Below are 24,483 nucleotides of genomic sequence, written 5' to 3'. Positions count from 1 at the left end.
AGAATATGCATAAGCAGCCACAATAGCCCCTTACATCCTCTTCAAACTACAGAAGAATCCGTTTCCTCTGGAGAGAGAGAACCACTTCTGGATGCTAAATGCCTCTCATAGTCGGGGGGGGGTCAAACATGGAGAGAAAAAGCCCTGAGCAACTTGTAATGCAGGAACTTTCACAGAGACTTACAGGAAATCCTTTAGTAATTGGAACCTCAATATTGAAAATGAGAACTCGGGCTCTGAAACGAGTGCAAACTTTAATGGGTTCCTTGGGATCACAAAATACACAGCCAACACTGTAAGAGAGGAGAACAAAAGAAACTGATATATATCTTGACATACAAATGTTAATCACTGCACCGGAAAAAGACAAATATTTAAGACAAGCAAAGCAAAGACAACACCACTTTAATATAACCCGGGGGAAAAAAATAAATCAGGAACACCGTATTAAAGCCTGTAATGAAATTAATTCCTAGACAATGTCTACAGTATTTTGTGGGTATGCATGAAGAGGTCTGTCTAGTTCAGTGAACAATTACATCCATTGCTAATCAGTTTCTAAAAATGTCACTGTTTCCTGTGCGTAGGTACTTTGAAGAATTAGACTTTCATTCAGAGATTAATTGTTCCAGATCAATAGCATAAAATACTGCAGGGTGCCCAAAATTGCAGTGCTGCTGCCTGTAACTCAACTATTTTGTGTATAAAGGAACATCGTGATCAGGACTCTGAAAACTTAAGCTCTCAGCAGCACTCATTTCCAAAGAACTCTACATGGAGTCACAAGAAAGCTGCTGCTCATTACAATTCAATAAGGTAGACTAGACACAGCTTTTCCCCAGTGGTTAGTTTTAGCCATCTAAAATGAAAGGAAAATTAATCCCACCCAGAAAAACATGACTGAAGAGAACAAACAGTATCATTAAACATATACATCAGGTGTAATCAAAATTCATCAAGAGGACTTAAAACTTTGTAACTTTTCTTGACAAATCTAACATATCTCCAAAAGATGAATGACATCAAGGTAGCGAATTGACTCAAGCCTTCATTCAACAAGTAGAACAGGACTTTCCCCCCCCATCTACCACAGAGAATCACACCCCACTACGAAATGGCAATACAGAAAAGCCTGTACTTTTCCCTTAAAAGCAGAGCATAAATTTACAAAACTATCAATGCAAGGAATTTTTAGACAGTAGCTTGAAAATTTGCTGTCTGAAGTCCAACTGGAATGTAAAAAAGCTGAGATTATGGATCCAATTTTCTAGCCTGAACAACAACTGACACTTACCTAAAAGCTTGAGGCTAACACTTAGCATGAAACCTATAGACTGAAATAGACACAAAGATATTTGCTGTGTCTCACTGAATTTATAAGACAAAAAAAAAAGGGTCAGTAAAAGATTTACCAAAACAAATGTTACAAGCAGCTAAATGTGTTGCATAAACATTTTCCATCAATTCCACTTTTCCAGATTTACTTATTGGTATGCAATGGCAGTTGTTTGGATGCGTTTTGTTAGCATGGTTCATGATTTGATAAGCTCTTCAAAAATCTTCTGGTTTATTTAGCAATAAGGATTTACTTAATTCATCAATTAAAATGCCCAAATTAGAATGTCTTAAGGAAAAAGGCTTTGAAGGTTACCAGTGTCAGCACTAGGGCAAAGCATGAAAACTAACAGTATTCTTCTGAGGTAGCCGTTGTACATGTAGCAGATGTTTCCAACGTTTCTACGTGCAAGCCAGGTGATATGCATCACTTTGGTTTTAAATATCCTGGTAGCCACATCATTCTTCAAGTAAACCGCTGATTGTTAAGTGTAATAGTTACACAGCTTTTCATTAAAAACAAACCGTTACTTAGACTGAAACCCAGTTTTGCTCACTTGATTTTGATGATATCCATGCCGGTCAAAGTGAGACTAACGTGATCTCCTGCTGCAGCCCAATCAACTGGTTCATCATGCAGTGTGATTCCTGGAAATGAGTAAGAACAGAACCTCACAGTGAAGTACCTAGGTTCTGAGCTACAAACAAACAGCTCTGTTTGGGCCATTTGTGCTTCATCAACCATTACTCATCAATTTTCAGTATGAATGGCTTGAGAGTAAAAGCTTTTTAACTCAGAAGACTGAGGAAGCTTTTTTCCCCCCCTTGGTGAGGACACACTCTTCTCTCACCCCACCCTGCACAATAACATGGCTTTATTTAAGCCAGAGGAGGGGACCTGGCACTTGTCACACAGCGCAGATGACGCAGTCCTGAAAATGCCGTAGTACTAATATCTCCGTATCTGCCCCACCCATCCTTTGAGGCACATGCACACCCTAGACCGCATCTTTCATATACTTTAATGATACTATGTCAACTTTCATTTACCTTAAGTGGGTTTGCTGACTCTTTCATAAAAAAACGTAACTGATGCCTTTCTCTCAGGACATCGCGTCTATTAGAAAGCATCTTTAAAAGTAATTTTGTTCTGATTTTGATGCATTTCAATCACTTTAAAAGATAACCTGGCTGGTGGGTGAGGACAAAACTAATTGATCCTGACTTAACATTCTGAGGTTTCTGGGAGACACCAAGAAGGAATGAAAACCCCCCACTTTTTATAAATAGTGCATACATTTACAGGATCTAGTTCTATTTCACTACAGATTGTATTTATTGATTTGCAAATCTGTTCCCAAAACCACTTGTCAAAAACATGCCAGAAAGCATCATTCAACTACAAGCACGTTAAGTACTGTTTTTTAAGCAGTGTTGATAATTATTTCACATATACGTGTCATTCTCACAGAATAAGTGAAACTCAGCCTCTTGAAATGAAAAACCGGTATCCTAATGTGCACACTACCTTTAGTAAATATTGTATGACAAATTAAATAAATAATACATGCTTAATGAGCCCCCAACCTTCACCTGCATTTCAGCCACATGAGAGGCAGTACAAAAGAAAAATAATAGAATTGTACCATTGGGGAAACTCAGACAATAATACATCTTTTCCACGCTACTTCCTCCACTCCCAAAACAGAGTAGTGACTACAGCGGTCTGTTACCCGTAGTCATCCACGTTATTATAACATTCCTGTGCATGTGAACAATATGCATACAACCATATAAATAGGCACACTGAAGAGCTTCCCAAATTAGCACTGAACGAGCTGGTTCTGGAACAGAACAGGACAGTTGAACTAGCACATCGCTGAATTCAGGCTAAACAGTTACATACAGAAACTTATTCTTTATTTTGAGGGCTTAATTTTTTATTCATTGGTCAATGTAGGAAAATCGCAATTTTATCTTTCCGTTTGCACATGAAACAAAAACAACTCTGAAGTAAAAGGCAGCAAGCTTAATTAAGAAACAGCTAAACTATGTCTTGACTTAGCTATTCCTCTTTTCAGAAATCAAATGTATTGAAATTTAAATCCAATTTTCTTCTCTTTTGTAGTTGCTCAGGACAATTATATCCTGAAATTTGTATATTATGAAAGGATCAGTGACAAATCTCATGAACATCAAACAGCAGAGACTTAATTCTCGAGCTTTTCACATCTAATTCATAAGATTACTTTCTAAAGGTCGTTCAACATCCTCACACTTCCTAACAGCAGTAACACACCACAGCAAAGCTGAATATTAATGATTCCTGTACTGCATATTTTTATAGACATTGCTGGAACTCAGATGTTTCTTACAGGTTCTTCATAAAGCAATGTCAGAAGTCATGAGGCTATAACATTTGGAATATCTGATATGGTAAAAAAAGGTTAAAAAAAAACATGCAAGATGTCACATACTCTTCACAGACATTTTTATACAGACACAGTCACATCTAAAGAAATCCGTTTTATGCTTTCACATTTTATGTTTGACAGTTAGTATCAGTTTGACAGTCTGTTACCATTTCAGTAACTGCTTCTAGCCCAGCATTGACCTGAAAGTAAACATGCTTCTGAACACTCTACCTTTTGCAGTGCAAGTTTCATTGGGAGGCATTGCCAGAAGTCGTTCTCCAACTTGAATATAGCCTGCTTCTATTTTACCAGTGACACAAAATCCTGATCCTTGGTCTGTAATACACACAGTAATAATTTCAAAAAACTTTATAATAAACACAATTTCCCATCACAAGTTAGCCCTTCAGCAATGCATAGATAAATTTTTAATATAATGAAGACGGGGGTTTTTTCCCCCAGAAGAGTGTTCAGTACTTGCAGTTAGCCAGCTGTGCATCATAATGAAAATGAAACATTGAATTCAAAACCTCTAGACCTTATGTTTTTCAGAACTAAGGGAGAAATATCCTTCTTTAAACAAATGTAGGTACATGAAGAAATATTGTTTAGTTTTTCAATACTAGATTAAGCCCTTTAATTTCTAGCAATTTTATTTAATTCAGCACTTTCTCACCACAATGACAGATTAAAAAACCATACCACAGACCTTCCATAAAAATTCTCATGCATACAGGTGCAAATTCCTATGCCACTTACTGTTTAACTGAGTCAGAATCCTACATGCTCTGTCTGCATATTACTTTTACTCCTGGAAAGTCAAAGATTGATTCAGTCCTATTTAATATGAGGAGCTATTATAATTTTGGATGACTTAAGTATTTCTGAAGAAAAGATCTGCAAATTTTTTCATCTTCAGTGCCCTAATACTCTGTTCATTATTTGAATATGTCAGTTATTTTCCATAGATGTGCTACACGTGCACATTTATGCACATACACCTTAAGAAATGCCTCATCTCCTTAGCATGTGTTTGCAGGTGTGTTTAAAAAGATTCCTCTGAAGTGATTCTACAATGACATTTTCAGTATCCATACAAACAACAAATATACCTTTTACTGAACATTAGAATTCAGTGATAAGCAAGCATCTTAGTATTTTGTGTGTCACTTTAGATTAAAAGCTTAATTTAAAGCTGAATTCAAAAGAGCAAGTTGACCTCAAATCTTGAGGTCACACACTATCAACTTGTTCTTTTACGTTCATCACCATTATTGATGAAGGCTTCCATCTATCTAGCTGGAAAAATACTACCAGTATGCCTCCAAGCTAATTTTTCTCTATTCATTCCAGCAAATGAGATGAATGCAGTCAATTAACAGATGACATCAGATGTCAAAAGAACAGAAAACTGGAGAGGCAGATACTTGCTAGAAAAAGAATCCCCATGGTACAAATACCACCTCAATATGGTACACAAAAGAACCTGAAGCTGGCTCTGCGAGCACTTACAGGCAACCAGAAACGTGAATTGGTTCCAGGTTCCCAATCACCCCCAAGCACAGTCAAGAACCATTTCCCTTTTTTTCACATCATCACCAGCTCTGGCTTGGTAAACCAGTGTGGTGTTTGAAGCTTTGCCCTATCCCGTGCTGATTGCTTCCTGCAAAGTGTCAAGTTCCTTCAGCTCCCCATGAAATCAATGCATGTACAAAATGGATAGGGGGGGACAGAAGAATCAGAGCATAAAAAATGGCCCTATTTCTGTGTATCATGGTATGCGGGTTCCGCCAAGACATGTTCTTTATCCTCAGGATATGGCTGCTGGACAAAGCTTTTCTAAAGACAGGTCAAGTCACACCCTAGACAGTATTATAATACGGTAAGTGGGGACTGATGCACAGGTGAATGAATTTACAGGGACCTTTTGGATCAGGAGATAGTTTGCCTGGAGAGAAAATTAGGAGGGCTATGGAGGACAACAGCTAAAATTAGGCTGATGAAACATGATGTGTGGGTAACCTTAATAAAGAAAGGGGTTTTCCAAACTATGTAAGAGTACATTCAGCACTCTCACTTTTGACACACTTCTATGGACAGCTCCTCCTGAGCATGCACAGGCACTGGAATAGAGCTAAGAACAACTGTTGCTTCATGTACTCGTACCTGCAGCTACTTCCTCTGGTGGCATCCAAGTTAATTAAGTTTTGAGATCATAAGGTAAGAAAAAAATAGCCTAAAACTCACCTAAAAGGCCACATTGAGTGATAAACCCTGTAATATGTAAATTGAGTCCTTCCAAAGCCATTATTTTTTGCACACTTTAGCAAAAAAAAACAGACTCTTCCACAGAACAGATTTAGTCAAAATTGCTCGTTTTGTGAAACTTGGCTCAACACAAAAATGATTATTGCAACAAAAAAGTTGTGATAATATTTTGAAAGATCTCAATCAATAATCCTAGCATACTTTCCCACAGCTCACAAAATTAAAAATGTATAAATACAGTGATGGCCTAGATGACAAAACTAGTGGTAACACACTAGGGTAAATTCTCATGCAAGGTTTCAATATTTAACATTATGGTTTCAGTACTTTAAGTCAGCTAACCCAGGGCATGTACAGCATCTAGTGTTTTCTCAAAGACCCACATGAAAATTGCACAAAACTGATTTTTCCAATTACAATCAGTATTTTGATCTGGTTTGTTTGTACTTCCCCTACAAACACCTTGTATATAAAGTAAAATTTCTTTTAAAATATGAATTTAAATATTAATATTTGATTACAAATATTTACAACACTTCAAATCATGCTGTCATTTAGTTTGCAACATTTATCAAGCGAACTACGGAACGTTTCAAATGGGATGAGTGTTACAAACCTTCTTTCTTCTAAATTACCTGTAAATGTAAATGCATTTAACTGGAAAAAATACCAAGTTTACCATGAAAACCTTAAGGGCTCAAGGCAGTCTATTTTCTCCAGACAATGGGAATAAGAACTGGTTATAGTTGCTTGCTGTCCATATCTCTATTAGTGCTAGGGAATAGCTAGTTGCCTTTCATTAAATCCTTGGCTGGTTATAACAGTCTCACCACCACCACCCTTTTCTTCCACCTCAGCCCCGCAAATTTTCATACAAAAATGAAGGAATTTGTCATTATTTATAGCTACAACAATGAACATAAAAGGAACAACTCAAACTTTTTTAAAATCTAGGAGTGGAAGGTAAAAGAGCTTAAAGTCAACTCGTAAAAAGTTTGAGAAACATTCATTTAGGCAACAAGAACCAGTCTGGGAAAGAGAAACTCCCAAATTCTGTCCCACAGAACCATCAACTCATTACATAGCCAATTAGCTGGTCATGCAGATTTTCTTCCTCAATTTCTTTTCCAGTGTGTTTCTCCTTCAGTGGTACTAATGAAAATCCGACAAAGAACGGTGCTTGAAAACTTACCATTCCTGGTCAAGACTACTGATACACATAAAGTTCCTACTGTAAGTCTTGTTTTTACATCATTTTTCAACACTTGTGTTAAATATTTGTGAAATGATGGTGAAAATATTATAAAAACAACCAACCTTTAAAAACATCAGCAACACACAACCTAAATGGTTTATCCACTGATCTCTGTGGTGGCTTGAAAGAATCTGCAAATAAATTGGTAAAACCTTTTAGAATTTCTGTATTCAATAACTATCTCAACAACTTCTCCCTTAGGGATAAATCAACTATATTGCATTCCAAAGACTTTGTCCCCCATTTCCCCCAAAATAAAAGTTTTGACATACACAGGACTAAGATATATTAGTTTTTAAATGAGGAAAATTGCACTCACCGATTTGCTCTAACAAACACTTTCCTTTATACCACTGTGTGAGGTCACTTGACTGACCTCTTGTGACCAGATTTTCACCACCAAGGCCACTCGTTGGGATATAAGCCACATCTGATTCCTAATTAAGAAAACAAACAGAAGTTAAGCATACGTTAACAACAGGATCTTCTAGCAGAAGCAAGAGGTGCATTTTTTCAATATTAAGCATCTAAGCTATAAAAGAACAGTTGGCATATTCTTATTTCCCCTGGAGAAGGCAGATTACTTGGTGGATCCATTTTCTCTCTGTTTACCTCTTGCCTGATCACAGTGCTCCAACAAAGGGTTGGAGATACTTAAACATGATGAAAGCAACATTAGCAACCAGAAAATGAGTTCAGATAACAAACTCCAATTCCATATCTGACAGGCAAAACTTTGGCTTGAATTGCTGGTTTATGCATAGGGTTTTCAAGAAGGCCACAACCAGTCCAAATGGATAATAGCTGCAACTGAGGAAACATGAGAACAGTCAAGAATGGCAAATGGAGAGTGTTCTTACAAATTCATAATCCACACTGACACCTGTTCCGGTATAAAACTCTCTACTGTCATTCACATAACCCTGAACATTAAGAGAGACGATCCTTGGTCTGTTCTGCTTTGTAGACAACAATCCCAAGAAACTACAAATGAGGTGAGTGCCCCAAAGATTCCACAGACCTAAACAAAGATGATGACAGAAAGAGTATTAAAGAACTGACTAACCATAGCCAGGGCTCAATGTATACCCTACCAGTAAGAAAAGGAATCTGCTATGCTATGCACACAACCTGACTGTAAGAAAAGCGCATCCTACCCAAATGCCTGAACAAAGCAACAAGTACCTCAGAAATTTACATTACCTTAAAGCCAGCTTGTTTAAGAAATTGGCCGAGCTTACTTGTAATTTCCTGAAATCTTTCCTGTTGCCAATTGACCTAAAACAGAAAACAGATTATGGTAACAATATTGTAGATTTTTAACCACGACTCAAACATACAGCTGCATGTCATCAACTCTGTAGTACCAGTAGGCATTCTTCACACACAGCACCCGACGAATTTATAAATAGGAGATTTCCAGGTGGATTCATAGTTGAATACATAAGAGCACACACATTAACAATTACTGATAGCAAACAACACACCACTTCTCTTGCAAGCCCCTTTAGTTTGATTTGTCCTTGGACAGCACCTTTTTCTTTTTTTAAATTTACACAAAAATCGGATTCAGCAAGAATATATACACAACACAGTAATAATCTAAAACACAACTAGTAATATTTAACACACCTCACAGGTTTAAATAAAGCTCTTGAGGTCTTGACCTGAATGACCACCAAGATGCCCTTGCAGGTGCTGCCACTGGGTTAACTGCTTCTGTGAGATTTTCACAAGTACAAAAATGACCCCTACTCATTTTAGCACCAAAACTATCCTTGTGTGTCCTTTGAAAATACACCCATAAATAAAAAGTATTGTAAAGTCTAAACACAATAGACACAACTGAAAGAAAGAAACAGTACTTTATTATTAGTTTCACAATATTGATCCTTAAACTTAGGGTCCACAATCCTAGATGGAAGCCCTTCAATTAAGTGAAAAATTAAGCATGTACCTGGTCCATTTTATTGACTGCAACAGCTAGCTGTGTCACTCCAAGAGAGCGCACTAATAATCCATGTTCTCGAGTTTGTCCACCCGTCTCAAACCCTGCTTCAAACTCTCCTCTGCTAGCATCCACAACCAAAATAGCCACATCAGCCTAGATTTAAAAAAAAAAAAAACAACAATCAAATGTGGTTAAGAGGTGGAAACAATCTGGGTAAATACGTCAATCAGCAACATTTCATACGAAATGTACTTTACAGGGGAGGAATCCTGATGTGCTTCAAATGTAATTGAAACTGCTCAGTCCTATCTCTGTCATGCCCACTTCGGTGAGATATTATGGCATTATGTCATCTCATGTCATAAACCACCATTTTCTGTTAAACACAAGACAGCTCTTGGTTTTGGGAACCTGTCCTCTTCAAACTACCCACTGTGGATGTGCTGCACAGACCTCAACTGAACAAAAGCAGCCTGTGCTCCAGAAGCTTAAGAACGGGTATGAGCACAGTGTCCAGTTCTCCCTGCCTCAGTGTGGACACCTTCATAGTGAGAAGCTGCAAAAATTACAGACAAATCACCTCACTATACAACTGGGACAAGTGGTACAACTGGTTGACTGCATGTTGGGTGTGGATGCTTCACAGTCCACTCAATACTCTGGAGCATACCAAAATCACAAGGTGGAAAACACGAAGTAGTCTATTTTATCATCTAGGCAAACTCTCTACCACAGCATTAAGAGTAAATAGGTATCACACAGTCTACGGCACTGCACAGAAGTCAGCATGTAAGCACAAGGAAAAACCACAGGTTTGGCTGTAAGCCTTAAATGCTGCTAATATTTCTCCTACTTTTCCTGCTTTGGTAAATAACAGCCAGTTAGACCATCATCATGTACCAAGCAATGGCAACAGACATGAACAATAAAGGTACTTCTGTCAAGAGGCAGGTGTAAGTCAGTTTCATAGGACTGGTAAGATGGACATAATGGAAAGAGAGAGGAGAAAAAGCAGTACTTTCTCCTTTCCTTACATGCTTCTGCTTCAGGATGCCAGGGAAGGGACAGAGACAGCACACTGTCCTGGCTCTGAATTCCCCTCACCTTGCCTAGGCATGAAATCCCCACAGCTCATACAGAGACGGTACAAGTGTAAGAACGGGAAAAGAATGAGGGATAAATTTCCCCACAGCTCCCAGCCCCAAAAGTGCGGTGAACGTCTCCCTCAAAAAAAGGACATCCTGTATTTTCTAAATTATAAAAACCGTACCTAGGGACTTATGTGAATTAACCATATGTATCAAAGGCCAGATCCTGGCCCTGATAAGGCTGATTTGCATTTTGCATAACAGCAGTTGGGGATTCACCTCCTAACAGAATTCTCCACCATAAAAAGGCCTCAGAGCCATTTCCACGTTTGCCTTCTCCCACCCATTGCTTCAGCGCTGAGCCTACTCTAAAAGGCAACAGAAACTTGCAAAGTTTCAGTGATTCCTTAACCCGCTTCAGAATAGACCAGCCTCTCACCATCCTGCGAGCTGAGGGAACACAGAGATACCCAGTCTTACTTGGCCAGCCCCATCTTCTGCTGAACTGATACAACTGCTGGTGGATCTGCAAGTCTTCTCTTAACACTTCTGCCTGTATTACTTTCCTCCCGAAAGACAAACCAATTTAAATTAAAGTTATAAAGAAAACGGCATGGCTGCGTCAACATTTTCCGCTGTTTTGAAACTAAAGATCCATTTCTAATTTTAGGACTCATGAACAAATGAGTCCTAAAGCAAATGAGCAAATATGAACAGGAATACGAACAGGGGCAAATTTCTGACTATTCTGCAGCATAACCACTGGGTCACAAGGTCTGAATTCTTACCCAGGCTCTGCTTCAGAGCTAGAGCAGAATTTGGAGCAAACCAGTCTTCCTACAGTATAGTTCTCTATCTGTAAAGTCATACTAACAGTAGCCATCCTTACTGAGATCTTAAGATAAAACTCACATTTCAGACTAATGACATGCACAAAGCAAAAACCTCTACACAGTAGCTTAGCTTTGGAAAAAAAAATAATCTTTGCTCACACCTCTACTTCGGAGAATCAATTCTACTATTTAAAAAAGGGTGCCTTTAAGTGGAAAAAATTTCACACATTTTATGTCATGAAACCCCGTTATTCTTCCCCCTGCTCTAATTTATCATTTCAATAAATTAAATAACTAACCTATACGAGAATGGTAAGTGCCACACTGAATTCAATGGGTAGTGCCCAATACTTTTGACTTTACCTACTGTTCCTAAAGCAAGTGGCACGCAGTCTCTGCAAATGTCCTATTGACAACACAGATGCATTCTGCATAAACTTGGTTATCTATGTTATGTTTTCTCATCCCATATAAAATACTTTGTTTGACCTCTCCAAATCTTTTTTCTTTAAGCTTAAAACCACTTGAAATTTTTACCTACACGACCATTTTCACAGAACTTCTTTCTGAGTAGACATATGCCACATTTGAATAGCTTTCAAAGCTCAACTCTGATTTTATCAAACTGCAACTTAGTATTCAAACTACTTCCCTAATAAAACTCTCCTCCAAAAAGTTAACGTCCCAAAAAAAGAGAAGGAACTGCATTTAAAGTTAAACAAGCACATTCTTTAAGTTTAGAAAACTCATGAAAACCTAAAAGATTATTCCATTTCATCTTAGATTTTAAAAGAAGAAAACCGATTTAAGAAAGAGTTATAAATAATAATGCTATTGGAAAAAGAGTTTTAGACCATCTCTACCTGTGCAGCTCCTGTGATCATATTTGGAATGAAGTCTTTGTGGCCTGGAGCATCCATCAGTGTAATTACTTTAGTCTTTGTCTCGAATTTGGTCATACCCACATCCATTGTCACTCCCCTTAAACAAAGAATACATGCAACGCACCATTAAAACTGCTTTGAAAGCTTCACAGAGATATAAAGTAAGCTATTAAAAACACAATCATAAAATTATACACTTTATAGCTTTCATTTGATTTAGCCTGCACAAAAAATTGAAAGAAACCTGCTTGCTAGAAAAGCAGACTTCTAGAGCTGCCTTTCAGTAACTCTAGTCGCGAAGAAACAAACACCCAGAATTCACAGTACTAGCTCCATACACCCATAGACTATGTCCCAACAAGCACAGTGAGAATATGAAAATTGTACTGCATATTTAAATCATTACTAATTCAACTTTTAGTACTTAGCTCTTCAGAAAAAGGCATCATAGAGTAACAGAAACATAGCCAAGAATAAAAAAATAGAAGGTATGGGACTATAGGAATACAGTTATACATTTGCAGAGATCCACATGCAGAACTACTGATTGTCAAGGAGGGATCGCAGCGCTTTGACTCAGTTCCACATCTCACTAACAACCATATGTTCTGCACAGCACATTGGATAGGATTCATCTGATCAAATGCAAACACCTATCATGCACGTGTCTGTTATCTGGGTTAGTCATCTGCATCTCCCTTTATAGACGATGAAGACAGACAGGCACTTTCAAGGGACAAAACTTCTCACATTAGCACAGATACTTAAAAATACGCTACTTCCAATGACAAAGAAAACAATAAAATAACCTCCCAAAACCCCCAAATATTTACTGATGGCTCCAGAAAGTTTTTCTTTAAAAATACAAAACTTGAAGTACAGAGAAAACAGAATCAATCAAAAATACCAATTCAGAAAACTTTTCCCTTAATAATTACAATTTATGTTCTGACAATTACTCCACAAACTTTACTTTCTGTTAACATTTTACTCTTTGCAAGTAATAAATACTTGTCTCTATTTCTGGTTTCACATGTTAATTACATCCTATCAAAGGTAACTTGTATTAATAAAATAACATACTTAATAAGGTGTTTAATTATCCTGTTACAGATCTGTGAAAGGAATTGATCAAAGTTTGTCCATTTTACACCCAGCTACATCTATGGGGATTAAGAAAAAGACCTTTTCCCCATCAGCTTTTCCTCTTTTACATCCTTAGACTATAATGTCACGACAACACTACCACTACCATACCATCAGCCTTAACTGATGTAAGGCTACTTTCAAAATTTGTGTTCGGTCACTTCAGGATTGTTCCCCCTTCCCCATACCTGCACCCCCCACAACACACACCCCCACTCAGGTTTGTATGTGCATTTCATAAATAAAAGGACTCACACAGGCAAAAGTTTAGCTATATACAGGGACACTGCACAAGTGTATCTGCCTTTTAAAACAAAAACAGTTACACACTCGATAGGGACTGCCTTACTCCATGTTCTTCAGCACCAGTTTACATTGTGAAGGTTGTCTTTCTAACCAGAAGAGCTTATATGCTATGAAACCATGGGTGACAAGTGATTGTAAAAACAGAAACACATAAGAAAATGCCTTTTTTTAATTACTTTGTGAACACAGAATATCATGTCTTTAGCTTCCCATATAGTGTTCTTAAAAGCTCTTAAAGATTTTTTTTTAAATTAGCTCCACTGCTTCCCCATTACATACTTTTTCAATATGATAAAATTTACTTTTAAATTTCGTATTTCAAGTTAATGAATCAAAGTTTATAAAAATACAAATATAATTATTAATTAATTTATGTATTATATATTCAACATAATGTAACTCACATGTGATGAACTGAAATTTCAGTGCTTAGTCTGCAATTTTGACACCCTTTCATGCAAATAACAACAACAACCAAACTGAGAGAAATTTGGCAACAACAAACCAGTAAGGCAGCTTTAAATGAACTAACTCGGCTACTAGAAGCATTCTGGATTGCAGTCCTACACTGCACTCCACAGCATAGAAATACCTGAAGAAATACTTAACTTCCCGTTCACATTTCTTATAACCAAACAAGGACGTTATTTTTTCTTTTGATAACATGTACTCATATAGACAAAGAAAAATATTTGCTAATAAGTACTGAGTAAATATCTTTAAACATTCAGAATATTTCTACCAAAGCATTTTTAGTAGACTGATATTTCCTAACAAATGCTGTTCTTTCAGGAAAAAAAAAGGTAATTCCCATTAAAAGACATTTCTACCTTTCTCTTTCTTCACCAGTTTCATCCAAGACCCATGCATAGGCAAACGAAGCTTTGCCAGCCTTCTTAGATTCCTGTTCATATTTGTGCATAGTTCTTTTGTTCACATTTCCCAAAAGGTAGAGCAGATGACCCATTAAAGTACTTTTACCTGCATCAACATGTCCTATGGAGGGAAATAAATATTATATCAATTTTATTAATTTACACATTTTTAAATACAGTACAAGAAGAAATATACTAAAACGTACAAAAATCACATGCACTAATAATGCTTATGCAATCCATAGAATTTCACAATCCTGTAAGACAGAGATACAGAGAGACAGTTTACTGAAACATCAGTTAGCATGACAGCCATATAGCACCTCCAAATTCATACTAAAAAGAACACACTGCAAGAATGAAATGAAACCAAAGTACATTTTACTATACTGTCAAAAGGAAGCTAAGTCAACCTCACTGTCCTAATCAAGGACAACCCTCCGAAGAGTAACAGTCAAACAGATGTGACTGAAAACAGTATGAGATTTCCCTTCCCTGGAGAGAGGACAGTTTTGCTTCTGTATCAGTTCCAGATTCAATCAACACAGTTTTTAATTTCTATGTTTGTCAAAAATGTAATTTAACAGTATTACCTATTACTACCAAATTAAGCAGTTGCTTTCCTCCTTGTCTCTTCTCCAACTCTGCTTTCACATCTATTTGTGGTTTTGTCTTGCTTGACTTTTTTACTGGAGTAGGCACCGTATTCTGCTCTTCTGAAACCTGCACTACTTGAGGTGAAAGAGTAGATTTTGAGACTGCCTCAAGTACCCCAGAAGCTACACTGGCGTCTTCAGTTAACAGTCCCTTCTGAGGCGTGTTAGCATGGCCATTTTCTTCAGCAATCACACTAGGGAAAACAAGAAAACACAAGGAATGCAAATGACAAAGAAGCCATAGAAATGTAAGAGAGAAACTGAGTTTTCCCTTCACTATCATGTAAGCCCCAGACAAAGAGTATGTGATAAGCCCATTAAGGTGGAAGCGACAAGCAGCTGGATACAAACTGCACAGATAGCAGCTCTGAACATCTTGTCTGAAAAGCACTGTGTACAAAAGCAAGATAAGAAATAATCTTGTAAAATACATGAAACAGAGAAACAAAAGCTTCCCACAGCCACTTCTTTGAACTGGGAGGGAAAGGGCAGTTGTGCAGAACAACTATAGAGAGCTGGTTGTCTCTGAAGTAAGACCCCAAGTCAACTTTGAAGCATCGATCCTAAAACAGCTTCCACATACACTACAAGTACTGCAGCTGAACATAGCTATGTTCTATTGTGAGACCAGCAATACAGCATAAAGAGTAGATACTAAGCACATATGAGCTGCAATTTAAGGTGCAATGCTTATACAGAGCCATAACAGATGAGTTGCATTTAGCAATACAGTGAAAATTTGTTTTATGCATAAAACAAAGCACCTAGGACTAAGGAGATTTGGATTCCCCAACTCCCCTTCTCTAACACCCCGTTCTCCCACAGATCACTGTACTAATCCTAATAGTAAATAATACCAAATATAGTTTTCTCTTACACTGTCACTCTCTTTCTGGTTTGTAAATGAGAATATTTTCCTAATTTACAGAAGTGTTCCGAGAATATACAATATGATTCTTCACCTCTTATGGCAAAGATGACCACTAAAAACAAATGCTAAGTAAAATCTTCAAGAAAGCAAAAGCTTTCTTACTGCCTGACAGAGCTCCATGGTGAGGCATTAATGTAAGCAGCAAGTCAGGAACAGAAGCAGTTATTACAGGTATGACAACATTGTATCATGGCAAACTTCAGTATACAAACCACCGACCATTACAGTATATTGAAAATACCTACAAAATACTGTATTTAAAACTTTATCCAAGAAGAAGAGGCTTCTTCACCTGGAAAACTGGAAATAATTTCCAATGCAGTACCACCATGCCGCAGGCTGCTTTCTATGGTACTGATTCATACAGGCTCTCAGACTCCAGTGTCTCCACATCCAGCGTGATTTTTTCACTGTCCGCTTTCTGTTTACGTACCAAAATTAACTTCCCAGTTTTCCTCTTTTCAACTTCTATAAACAAAACTACTTATTTTGGTACTTCAAAATCCCACATCGTGACATCTCTGCTTTTATTTGACACTACTTCTCATTTTCTGTGTGCGTAGGAATATTTGCATTGTACTAGTCCCTTTCCATTGCCTATATCTCAGGAAACGATATAGTCCAAATATGTTAGTGTACTGAACAAAGCAGTTCAAGAGTTATGATTAAACCTAGGGAATGTTCAGACTGAACAGAAAATTAGCCTCTCATTACAGCACTAAGCAACATGGGACATTTTACAGGTCTCCCTTTTTCCCTCAGTTTCAGAACCCACCTACGTAATCAGTACTGCAGCAGACTGATTTTGACACCTTTTTCGTAAGGCCCAAAGCCAAGTTTTTCTCTTGATTGTGAGACCCCAAACAGCAATATAAGCACTAGGGGTTTTTTGGCTACAGTTCCACAACCCAAGGCCAGGGTCTTGCATCAAGGCTGGATACACAAGCACATGTTTCTCCAGATATCTAAGCAAAGAACCTCGTTTATGCCAGCCATGCTGGTTGCAGGGGCACAGATGGTACCTGCACTTCTGCACAATGGATAGACAATTCTGTATAAAGCCTATTCACAAGAACTTATCCTATAAAAATATTCTAAATCACTTGAACTGCCTTAGGTCACACAATCATGATATTTTAGATCTGACACTACGAAACCAGCTGTACTGTATCACCAAGTATAGCCTTAGACAAGCTCCAGCATATAACATCGTATCTTGACAATGTAAGAAGATACACTTGATTACCTAAATTCCAAAAATTAGTGAGTCATCATTGCTTTAGATGTAGCTATCGAGAAAGGTGATTACACATAAACTATTCCACAGAAAAATAGTCACTACAGGTATGTGTGCTCTCTTTTACTGGAAAAGATAAGTAAGTGCATTTCTATAAGACTGAACAGAAGGCTCTATTTTTCAAAATTCCTTAAACAGTACATTAAGTTCAAACTGTAAATTTACTTCGGAATGGCAGAACAATTATTTTCTCCAATGTCTCTTCAGGGTCATTTTACTTCATAAAAATTGACTGAAAACAATAGAGTTGCCAGAAGGCAATTATGCAGAGAATTGCGGTGACAAAGCTTTCTACATATTTTAATAACATATTTAAAATAATCTGAATGATATATGGACTCTATGATCTTACAGGTCTTTTCCAACCTTAGGGATTCTGTGAAAGTACACCAGATAATTGTAAATGTATGATTCAGGCAAAAATTAATTTGCATCAGACATCTTTCATCAAGATTAAGACTCTTCCACCTTTTCCCTTTTTTCAGATAAACTTCAGTTCAGTGTCAGCATAACATCTAGCACTTTCACACTGAAGTACTATGATAGTGCCAATAGGCAAAGGTCACGCTGTAATGCAAATATGGTATTTTACATTGGTATCAAGTTTTCTTCCTTGAAATTCTAATATTTGAACGTTCTGGAGAGAAGTAGCTGTATAAGAAGCCATGTCAAAGCAGCCTTTGCAGTTAGCAATAGTTTTCTCTCCTTTTCAATGTCTACATTTCTTCCCAAACCAAATTTTCAAAAATGAAAAAAAATTAAAAGGAAGACATTTAGATGAAGCTGCAAGTAATGTGACCCAAAAGCATAACTCTCATGTTTTTCTATAGCTTTCCAAAATATATGCAAAGACTGTCACATCAAGCCTATTAAAAGACAAAAATGTATATTGAAAGACAGGTTATTTGTAAGCTTCTAAATTCTATTTTGTTTAGCTAGGTAATGATTTTTTTTCTTATCTCAGATGCTCAAATCTTCTTGCAGGCCAAAGCCTATGTCAGTAAGGATTCCAAAGAACAGGATGGATGCTGAGTGGTGGAATTCAAACTAATTACAGCACCTTAAAGAATTACAGTTATTGCCAGATAAAATAACTACTCTCTCAATTCTAAGTAGCTTTTATTGTGACTACCACTGCTTAAGACTGCCAAATAGTTTTTATTTTGGGTGGTGCAAAGAAAAAGTCCTAGATACAAGTGAAATAATGAGTGAAACATGACTCCAGCCATCATAACATTAGGCCTTGCTACTTTTTCAAGCATGCAATATTTGAACAGTCAGTACACTGCTGCATTTAGACTTCTACAGGTTTCAGATATTACCATGTTTTGGAAACCTGAAAACAACCTCTGCCATGATAAACCAAGACTTGCCATTTCAGAGGAGAAACATCAGAATGGATAGAGTGTATGATCTACTTACAGAGCATCTCTGATGAGAATTCAACTTTTTGTTGACCAATGTCAGGGAAAGGGAGAGTGAGTTTATTTCTAGGTACTTAAACAGGAAGATGGGCAGATGAAATATACAATTCCAGTCTCATGGAAGTACATGAAGAGAGATGCAGCAATGACAGTTGGTTATTCCTCACAACAACCAGATGAGTAGTTTATTGAAAGCTTGATAACAGTTCAGAAAAATGTTAAGGAGCTTCATCTGTAACAGTCAATGAAAAAATGAATGACACTGAAAATGCTTTTCAGTAAGGCTTTTCCACTGCGATTTTTCAAAATTATTGAATCAAAAATTTCTGTCAGAAGACAGAGCATATAGGATAGCATACTAGTACCTAGTATGTCACTAGTTCAGGCAGTTGAGGGTATAAACAAGTCGATTACATTAGCAAGCATTTTAGTAGCGAAGTTCCAACTTGGTCTGAGTTATGTTGAACCACCATATCAAGAAAAATTTGTATTTGGACGAAGAGCACTTCTTAACCAATTGCTTGAGTCTTTGTATAAGAACTTAATGGAACTACCAAGAGCCGTCTCAGTTTGTCAACATCTCTGCCTGTCTGCCACATCACCGCTAGCCGCTAATGTGGACCCATTGATTAAGCAACTCTTGACTCCTTTGAAAGGACAGAACCATTAAGCACCTTGTACGTGCACTGAGGTCATGTACTCAAGAAAGCTCAACTGCCAGCAATTCAGGCACAAACGTCAAAAGAGCTTACCACAGCTTTTTGTTAGGATATTAGCAGACATACAAAAGCCTGGCAAGGACCAACATCTAGTGAAAATTAAAACTCCCAGGCCAGAAACTTCCTATGCTGTCTTGCCAACAAGGACTGTAAGAGTAAACTGAGTAAAATGTTATGGTTACATCACTGTTGTCTGGTGAAAATTAAGAAATACAACATATGTTGTTATAAAACATGTTAGAAGACACTCAGTCTCACACAGCTGTTGAAAGGTTCACACTACCATGCATTCAAAAAAGAACCTGAAAGCTTAGCTGCTGAAGATGAACTCTGCATAATTTAGCTTTTAAACATTATTTTCAGTCTTCTAGTCTGGACGCTTAGTGAATTATTTTTATACAACCGACTCTTTCGGAGTACTTACAGTCATTACAGGAATGTCTACATTTATTTCCCCTTTCAAAATTATTAATTACACAATATTGGTCAGGCTGGTTAAAATAATCACTCTTTTTTGCTCACAACTTCTTCTGGCTTCCTTCATGACTTAACAGGAAGAAAAAGCCTGGTAAATAGTTTTGCTAGAGCATCAGAAAAAGTTTGTCAGAAGTGAGCAAACTCCATTTTCTGTAGACAATCCCACTAAGAATACCCAGCAACAAAGGCAATCAATGCTGAAAGCAATTAATGACTTCTAATAATCCATTCATTTTAAATAAGATTCATTTATTATTATGAGGTCATACCTTATAACAAGACTGAAGCTCGTCAAAGAATGGTTACTTTTGCTAATGCGAGGCCACTGATTTTAAAAACATAGTCCATGAATTACCTTTAAGATCCCATAAAAGGTGACAACAAAAACTAGTTCATACATACTATACAATCACCTTCTAACGGTGTCTGCACCAAAACCATACAAATATTTGGGGGTGAGAGTAGGGGGCACAGTTACAGGTGTTTTAGAATCCAAATTGCTATGAATAATTTATAACACTGTGCTTTTGGTCAGTGATATATATAAACTATGTACTTAGAAATCTGTATTATTATAAACCCTCTGCAGTACATTTATCAATGCAACAATAACATAAAAAGGGTCTGAAAAGAGTCAAAAGAACAAGCCTTTCTTAGGTGTTAATAAACACAGATTCACTCTGTTCCCTGGCAAATCATCCTTATGCTGTCAATAATCCAGAAGATAACTGCAGAAGAAAAAACCCAACTCTGATACTCATGGAGTTGAAGCAGGGTTCATGTTTTGCTTTGTTTTTCAAGTTTGGAAACAGATGTGTACAAAGTCACAACAAGCTTGCAAGACAATGCTAGTGTTTCAGCTAACCACAATATATTTAGCACAGACTTTACGCAGAGACTGTGAAAAGGAGCTAGTCAAGCTCCAACTGTTAGGAAAAGAATCAGGAGAGCAAATGCCACTGTTCTACAGCAGAGAAGGAAAAATACGATGCAAATATGTTTTGCGGAGAATGAGTGAGAGAATGGGCAGAGAATGGATTGGAGAATGGACTGAGAGCAGCCCTGAGAAGAAAGATTTGGGGGTGCTGATTGACGAGAAGCTCAACATGAGCTAGCAGTGCATGCTTGCAGCCCAGAAAGCCAAGCATATCCTGGGCTGCATCAAAAGAAGCATGACCAGCAGGTTGAGGGAGGTGATTCTGCCCCTCTTCTCCACTGTCGTGAGACCCCACCTGGAGTACTGCGTCCAGCTCTGGGGCCCCCAACGTAAGAAGGACACAGACCTGTTGGAGTGAGTCCAGAGGAGGGCCACAAAGATGATCAGGGGGCTGGAGCACCTTCCCTATGAGGACAGGCTGAGACAGTTGGGGTTGTTCAGCCTGGAGAAGAGGAGGCTCTGGGGAAACCTTATAGCAGCCTTCCAGTACCTGAAGGGGGCCTACAAGAAAGCTGGAGAGGGACTTTTTACAAGGGCATGTAGCGATAGGACAAGGGCTAATGGCTTTAAGCTGAAAGAGGGTGGATTTAGATTAGATATTAGGAAGAAATTCTTCAACATGAAGGTGGTGAGGCACTGGAACAGGCTGCCCAGAGAAGTTGTGGATGCCCCAAACCTGGAAGTGTTCAAGGCCAGGTTGGATGGGGCTTTGAGCAACCTGGTCCAGTGGAAAGCGTCCCTGCCCATGGTATGGAGGTTGGAACTAGATGATCTTTAAGGTCCCTTCCAACCCAAACAATTCTATGATTCTATGAAATACCGTCAAGGCCTCCTCCACCATTCTTCATGTCAAGGTCCTAGTGCCTTGGCAATACCTCCACAGTGGCCTGTAAAGAAAAGAAGAAAGGAGGCCATCACGGACTCCTTAAAGCAGGGGTCTTCAGACATGCAGGTGAGTTTACAATTTAAATTGCGCTTTCTTCCACATTCATTGATTGGCTGTGCTCCAAATCTCATGCCCTTTTACAAATCACTCCACTTCTTACCTATTCCTCCCACTTAAAGCTAAATGTCTAATGTGCATCCAACTTCTACCACAAAAGAGCCTTGTTCTCAATTAGTATTTCAGCAGTACCACTAAATAAGTGAGGTGAATTAAAAACCATCTTCACAACATTGAGGATTTATCTGAAGGGATTACCAGCAGGTCCTGAAGGCTTAATTTTTTTCTGTCAGAAAAAATAGTATGTTACTAAACTGGAAACAAGCATGATACAAACTATTTCAGGGTCCCTGAAGAGAAGCAGAGTGGCTGAGAACCATGACAGAGCCAACCATCTTTCCTCAGAAACTGAGTCATCACTGGCCTATCCAGGAATTACTCCAGTCTGTAGATGAGGAAGTATTCTTCTTATCTCCTCCTTCCCTATGGAGCAGGCACACATACACAAGGTGTGGCAGTTGCTAAGTAAGTATCAGAGATACAAAATTTTGTATTTGCTCTTTTTTATAAACCAAGATTTTAAATAGTCATTATTACAGTAAAAAAATTCAATCACTGCTATCCAGGACTAGCTGTCAGATCTTTTTCACTCACTTAAGATTGTTTTCTTTTTATAAACACCTACCCAAGTTAATTTAATACACAAAAGTCCCCATGAAAAACTCCAACTTATAAGAAGTGTAGTAGAAACACCAGAGATGAAGGTGCCATGACATTGATTGGAATTTTGTGATCAAATCCAGTTGTCACACCCAGAGTCACTGTTTAGTAGAGGCAAGGGGAAAAAAAAAATATTTTCCCTTTTATATATTGCAAATCTCAAACAGCACAGGAAGAGGACTTTGAAAGGGCCAGAAATTTTTCATTTGGAGCTTATTGCATCTAAGCAGCTGAATGAGAGTGATGTCTCTTAGCAGTATAAAGGGAATAATGACAACAACTTCACATCTTGTATCAAATGTGCTTAAGAGACTTAAGTAGATGCAACTGCTTGCTTTCCACTCAATAATCAAACATGCACAAGATACTGTAAAATAAAGACCATGCTGCCCTCTTAGTCCCAAAAATGCCTTCCAGATCAGAACTACAAACACCGCGGGATGAGGTGGGGATGTTGGCACTGCTTACGCTTGCAAATCTTTTTCCTGAGGATGAGCTATGGAATTTCTTGCCACAGATTAGATGGCTATTATAAAATTGGATTCAACACCAGAATAAGCACATCCAAGTAAGAAAAATCCATTAACCATTCTTAATAAAACAGCCTAATTAAATAAAAAAAAAAATGGTGGGGAGCCACAGAATACTACACGTAATGACATTTCACGGACTGTATTCCCAACACACATGCCCTGTCCTTACGTATTTAAGTATTCACTGCTGGCTACTGTTGTAGGTAGACTCTGATCCAGATGTCTGTTTTCATGCTCTCACAAGACATCACCCTAACAGTTCCAAGTCAGGATAAAATTAGAACTACTGCTCAACCACTCTAATTTAGCTAAAGCATAAGGAGGACCGAATTCTTCTCTACAACAGTTGTAGCCTGAACACCTGTTAAAGTTAATAAAAGCTGCAGAGGAAGGCAAAGTTTAGCCATAAGTGATTGTTTTCCCCATAAAATATTCTTACATGTATTACTTCCTTTGAAGAACAAGCAATTACAGTTAAGATTTATTGATTTCATAATTCCACTTAGAGAACTAAATTTAAAATAAACGAACCCCAAGAAAGTTCAGTATTCTATGAAGCGGATGTTTAAATAATCTGACTAGCTGATATCTCTCTGCACTATTCATAGTGAAAGGATTTGTTAAACTCAAAACGTGAGGTACGATCTTCTGAAAGTAATTCTGAGTCAAACAAGAAGCTGAGATGGTTAGTTCTGGAGAGTGACACTAAAACTGCTGTAAAAAATAGAAAAAAAAGAAGAAAACTTGCTACAGGTGCATCAGTCTGAAAGAAGAGTTGCTGATGTACCTTGATGTACAAGGGCTTGGCTTACCATGGAACTTCAAATCCCATAGACTGTTTCTTTCCAGATACTGTCATTTTGGTAACTTTTGGCACAATTTCAGATTCCATTCTGGCTGACTGGGAATCCCTCGTTTTTCCTAGTAACAGACAAAAAGTAAGTTTGAACTTAAGGTTGTGACTAACAGGTGTTAAATATAAAGTTTAACAAGTTACATTACTTCTCTTCAACCCAAAGATACCAGTCTGTGATGATGAATTCTCACACTTCAGTGTCTTACTTGCATATATTACATATTTATTCAAAATAATCTACAAAGTTATATTTATTGTGAAAAATCTCATCTGTATCTTCAAGCATTCACACGGCACCTATACCATTCAAGAGCTTTACTCACAGCAGTTCTGCAGGATGCCAGAAGCATTTCATGCAATATGAGGATGAAGAAACACTTTGTGGCTGCTCACTAGCTGATTAGGTTAATTCTTATTTAGAGTTTTTCTTTTGCCTTAACATTGTTGAGCCTTAAGGCTACTGCAAGGTAAAAAAAAAGTCTACCTCAGGTACTGCTAGGAGCAGCACAAGCTACATGTGGGCTATCAGGCCTTCCCTGAAACCTGGAAAGAGTTGTCTCATACGGAATTACACTTAAGAAGCCAAGCAATACCCAAAAGCTAGCTAATTTAAAGGTTATTTAGAAATAATTACC

At 37.7% G+C, this 24,483-nt stretch overlaps 1 protein-coding gene across 1 annotated transcript in view; it reads right to left on the bottom strand.

The window, feature by feature from the left end:
• HBS1L (HBS1 like translational GTPase) overlaps window positions 1-24,483 on the bottom strand; it is a 62,456-nt gene that overhangs the window by 3,379 nt on the left and 34,594 nt on the right. The window contains exons 5-15 of the mRNA XM_059830962.1: window positions 23,805-23,913; window positions 14,949-15,205; window positions 14,311-14,476; window positions 12,008-12,125; window positions 9,230-9,376; window positions 8,476-8,550; window positions 7,592-7,709; window positions 7,335-7,403; window positions 3,981-4,085; window positions 1,893-1,983; window positions 185-293 (exon numbers count right to left, since the gene is read on the bottom strand). Of these exons, the coding sequence (XP_059686945.1) occupies window positions 185-293; window positions 1,893-1,983; window positions 3,981-4,085; window positions 7,335-7,403; window positions 7,592-7,709; window positions 8,476-8,550; window positions 9,230-9,376; window positions 12,008-12,125; window positions 14,311-14,476; window positions 14,949-15,205; window positions 23,805-23,913 (1,364 nt within the window). The remainder of the gene's footprint in view (window positions 1-184; window positions 294-1,892; window positions 1,984-3,980; window positions 4,086-7,334; window positions 7,404-7,591; window positions 7,710-8,475; window positions 8,551-9,229; window positions 9,377-12,007; window positions 12,126-14,310; window positions 14,477-14,948; window positions 15,206-23,804; window positions 23,914-24,483) is intronic.

The sequence above is a fragment of the Gavia stellata genome, chromosome 2 (assembly GCF_030936135.1).
Source record: "Gavia stellata isolate bGavSte3 chromosome 2, bGavSte3.hap2, whole genome shotgun sequence".
Classification (NCBI taxonomy): Eukaryota; Metazoa; Chordata; class Aves; order Gaviiformes; family Gaviidae; genus Gavia; species Gavia stellata.
The sequence above is the reverse complement of the archived record's forward strand: the minus strand, read 5'-3'. Positions and strand labels throughout refer to the sequence as shown.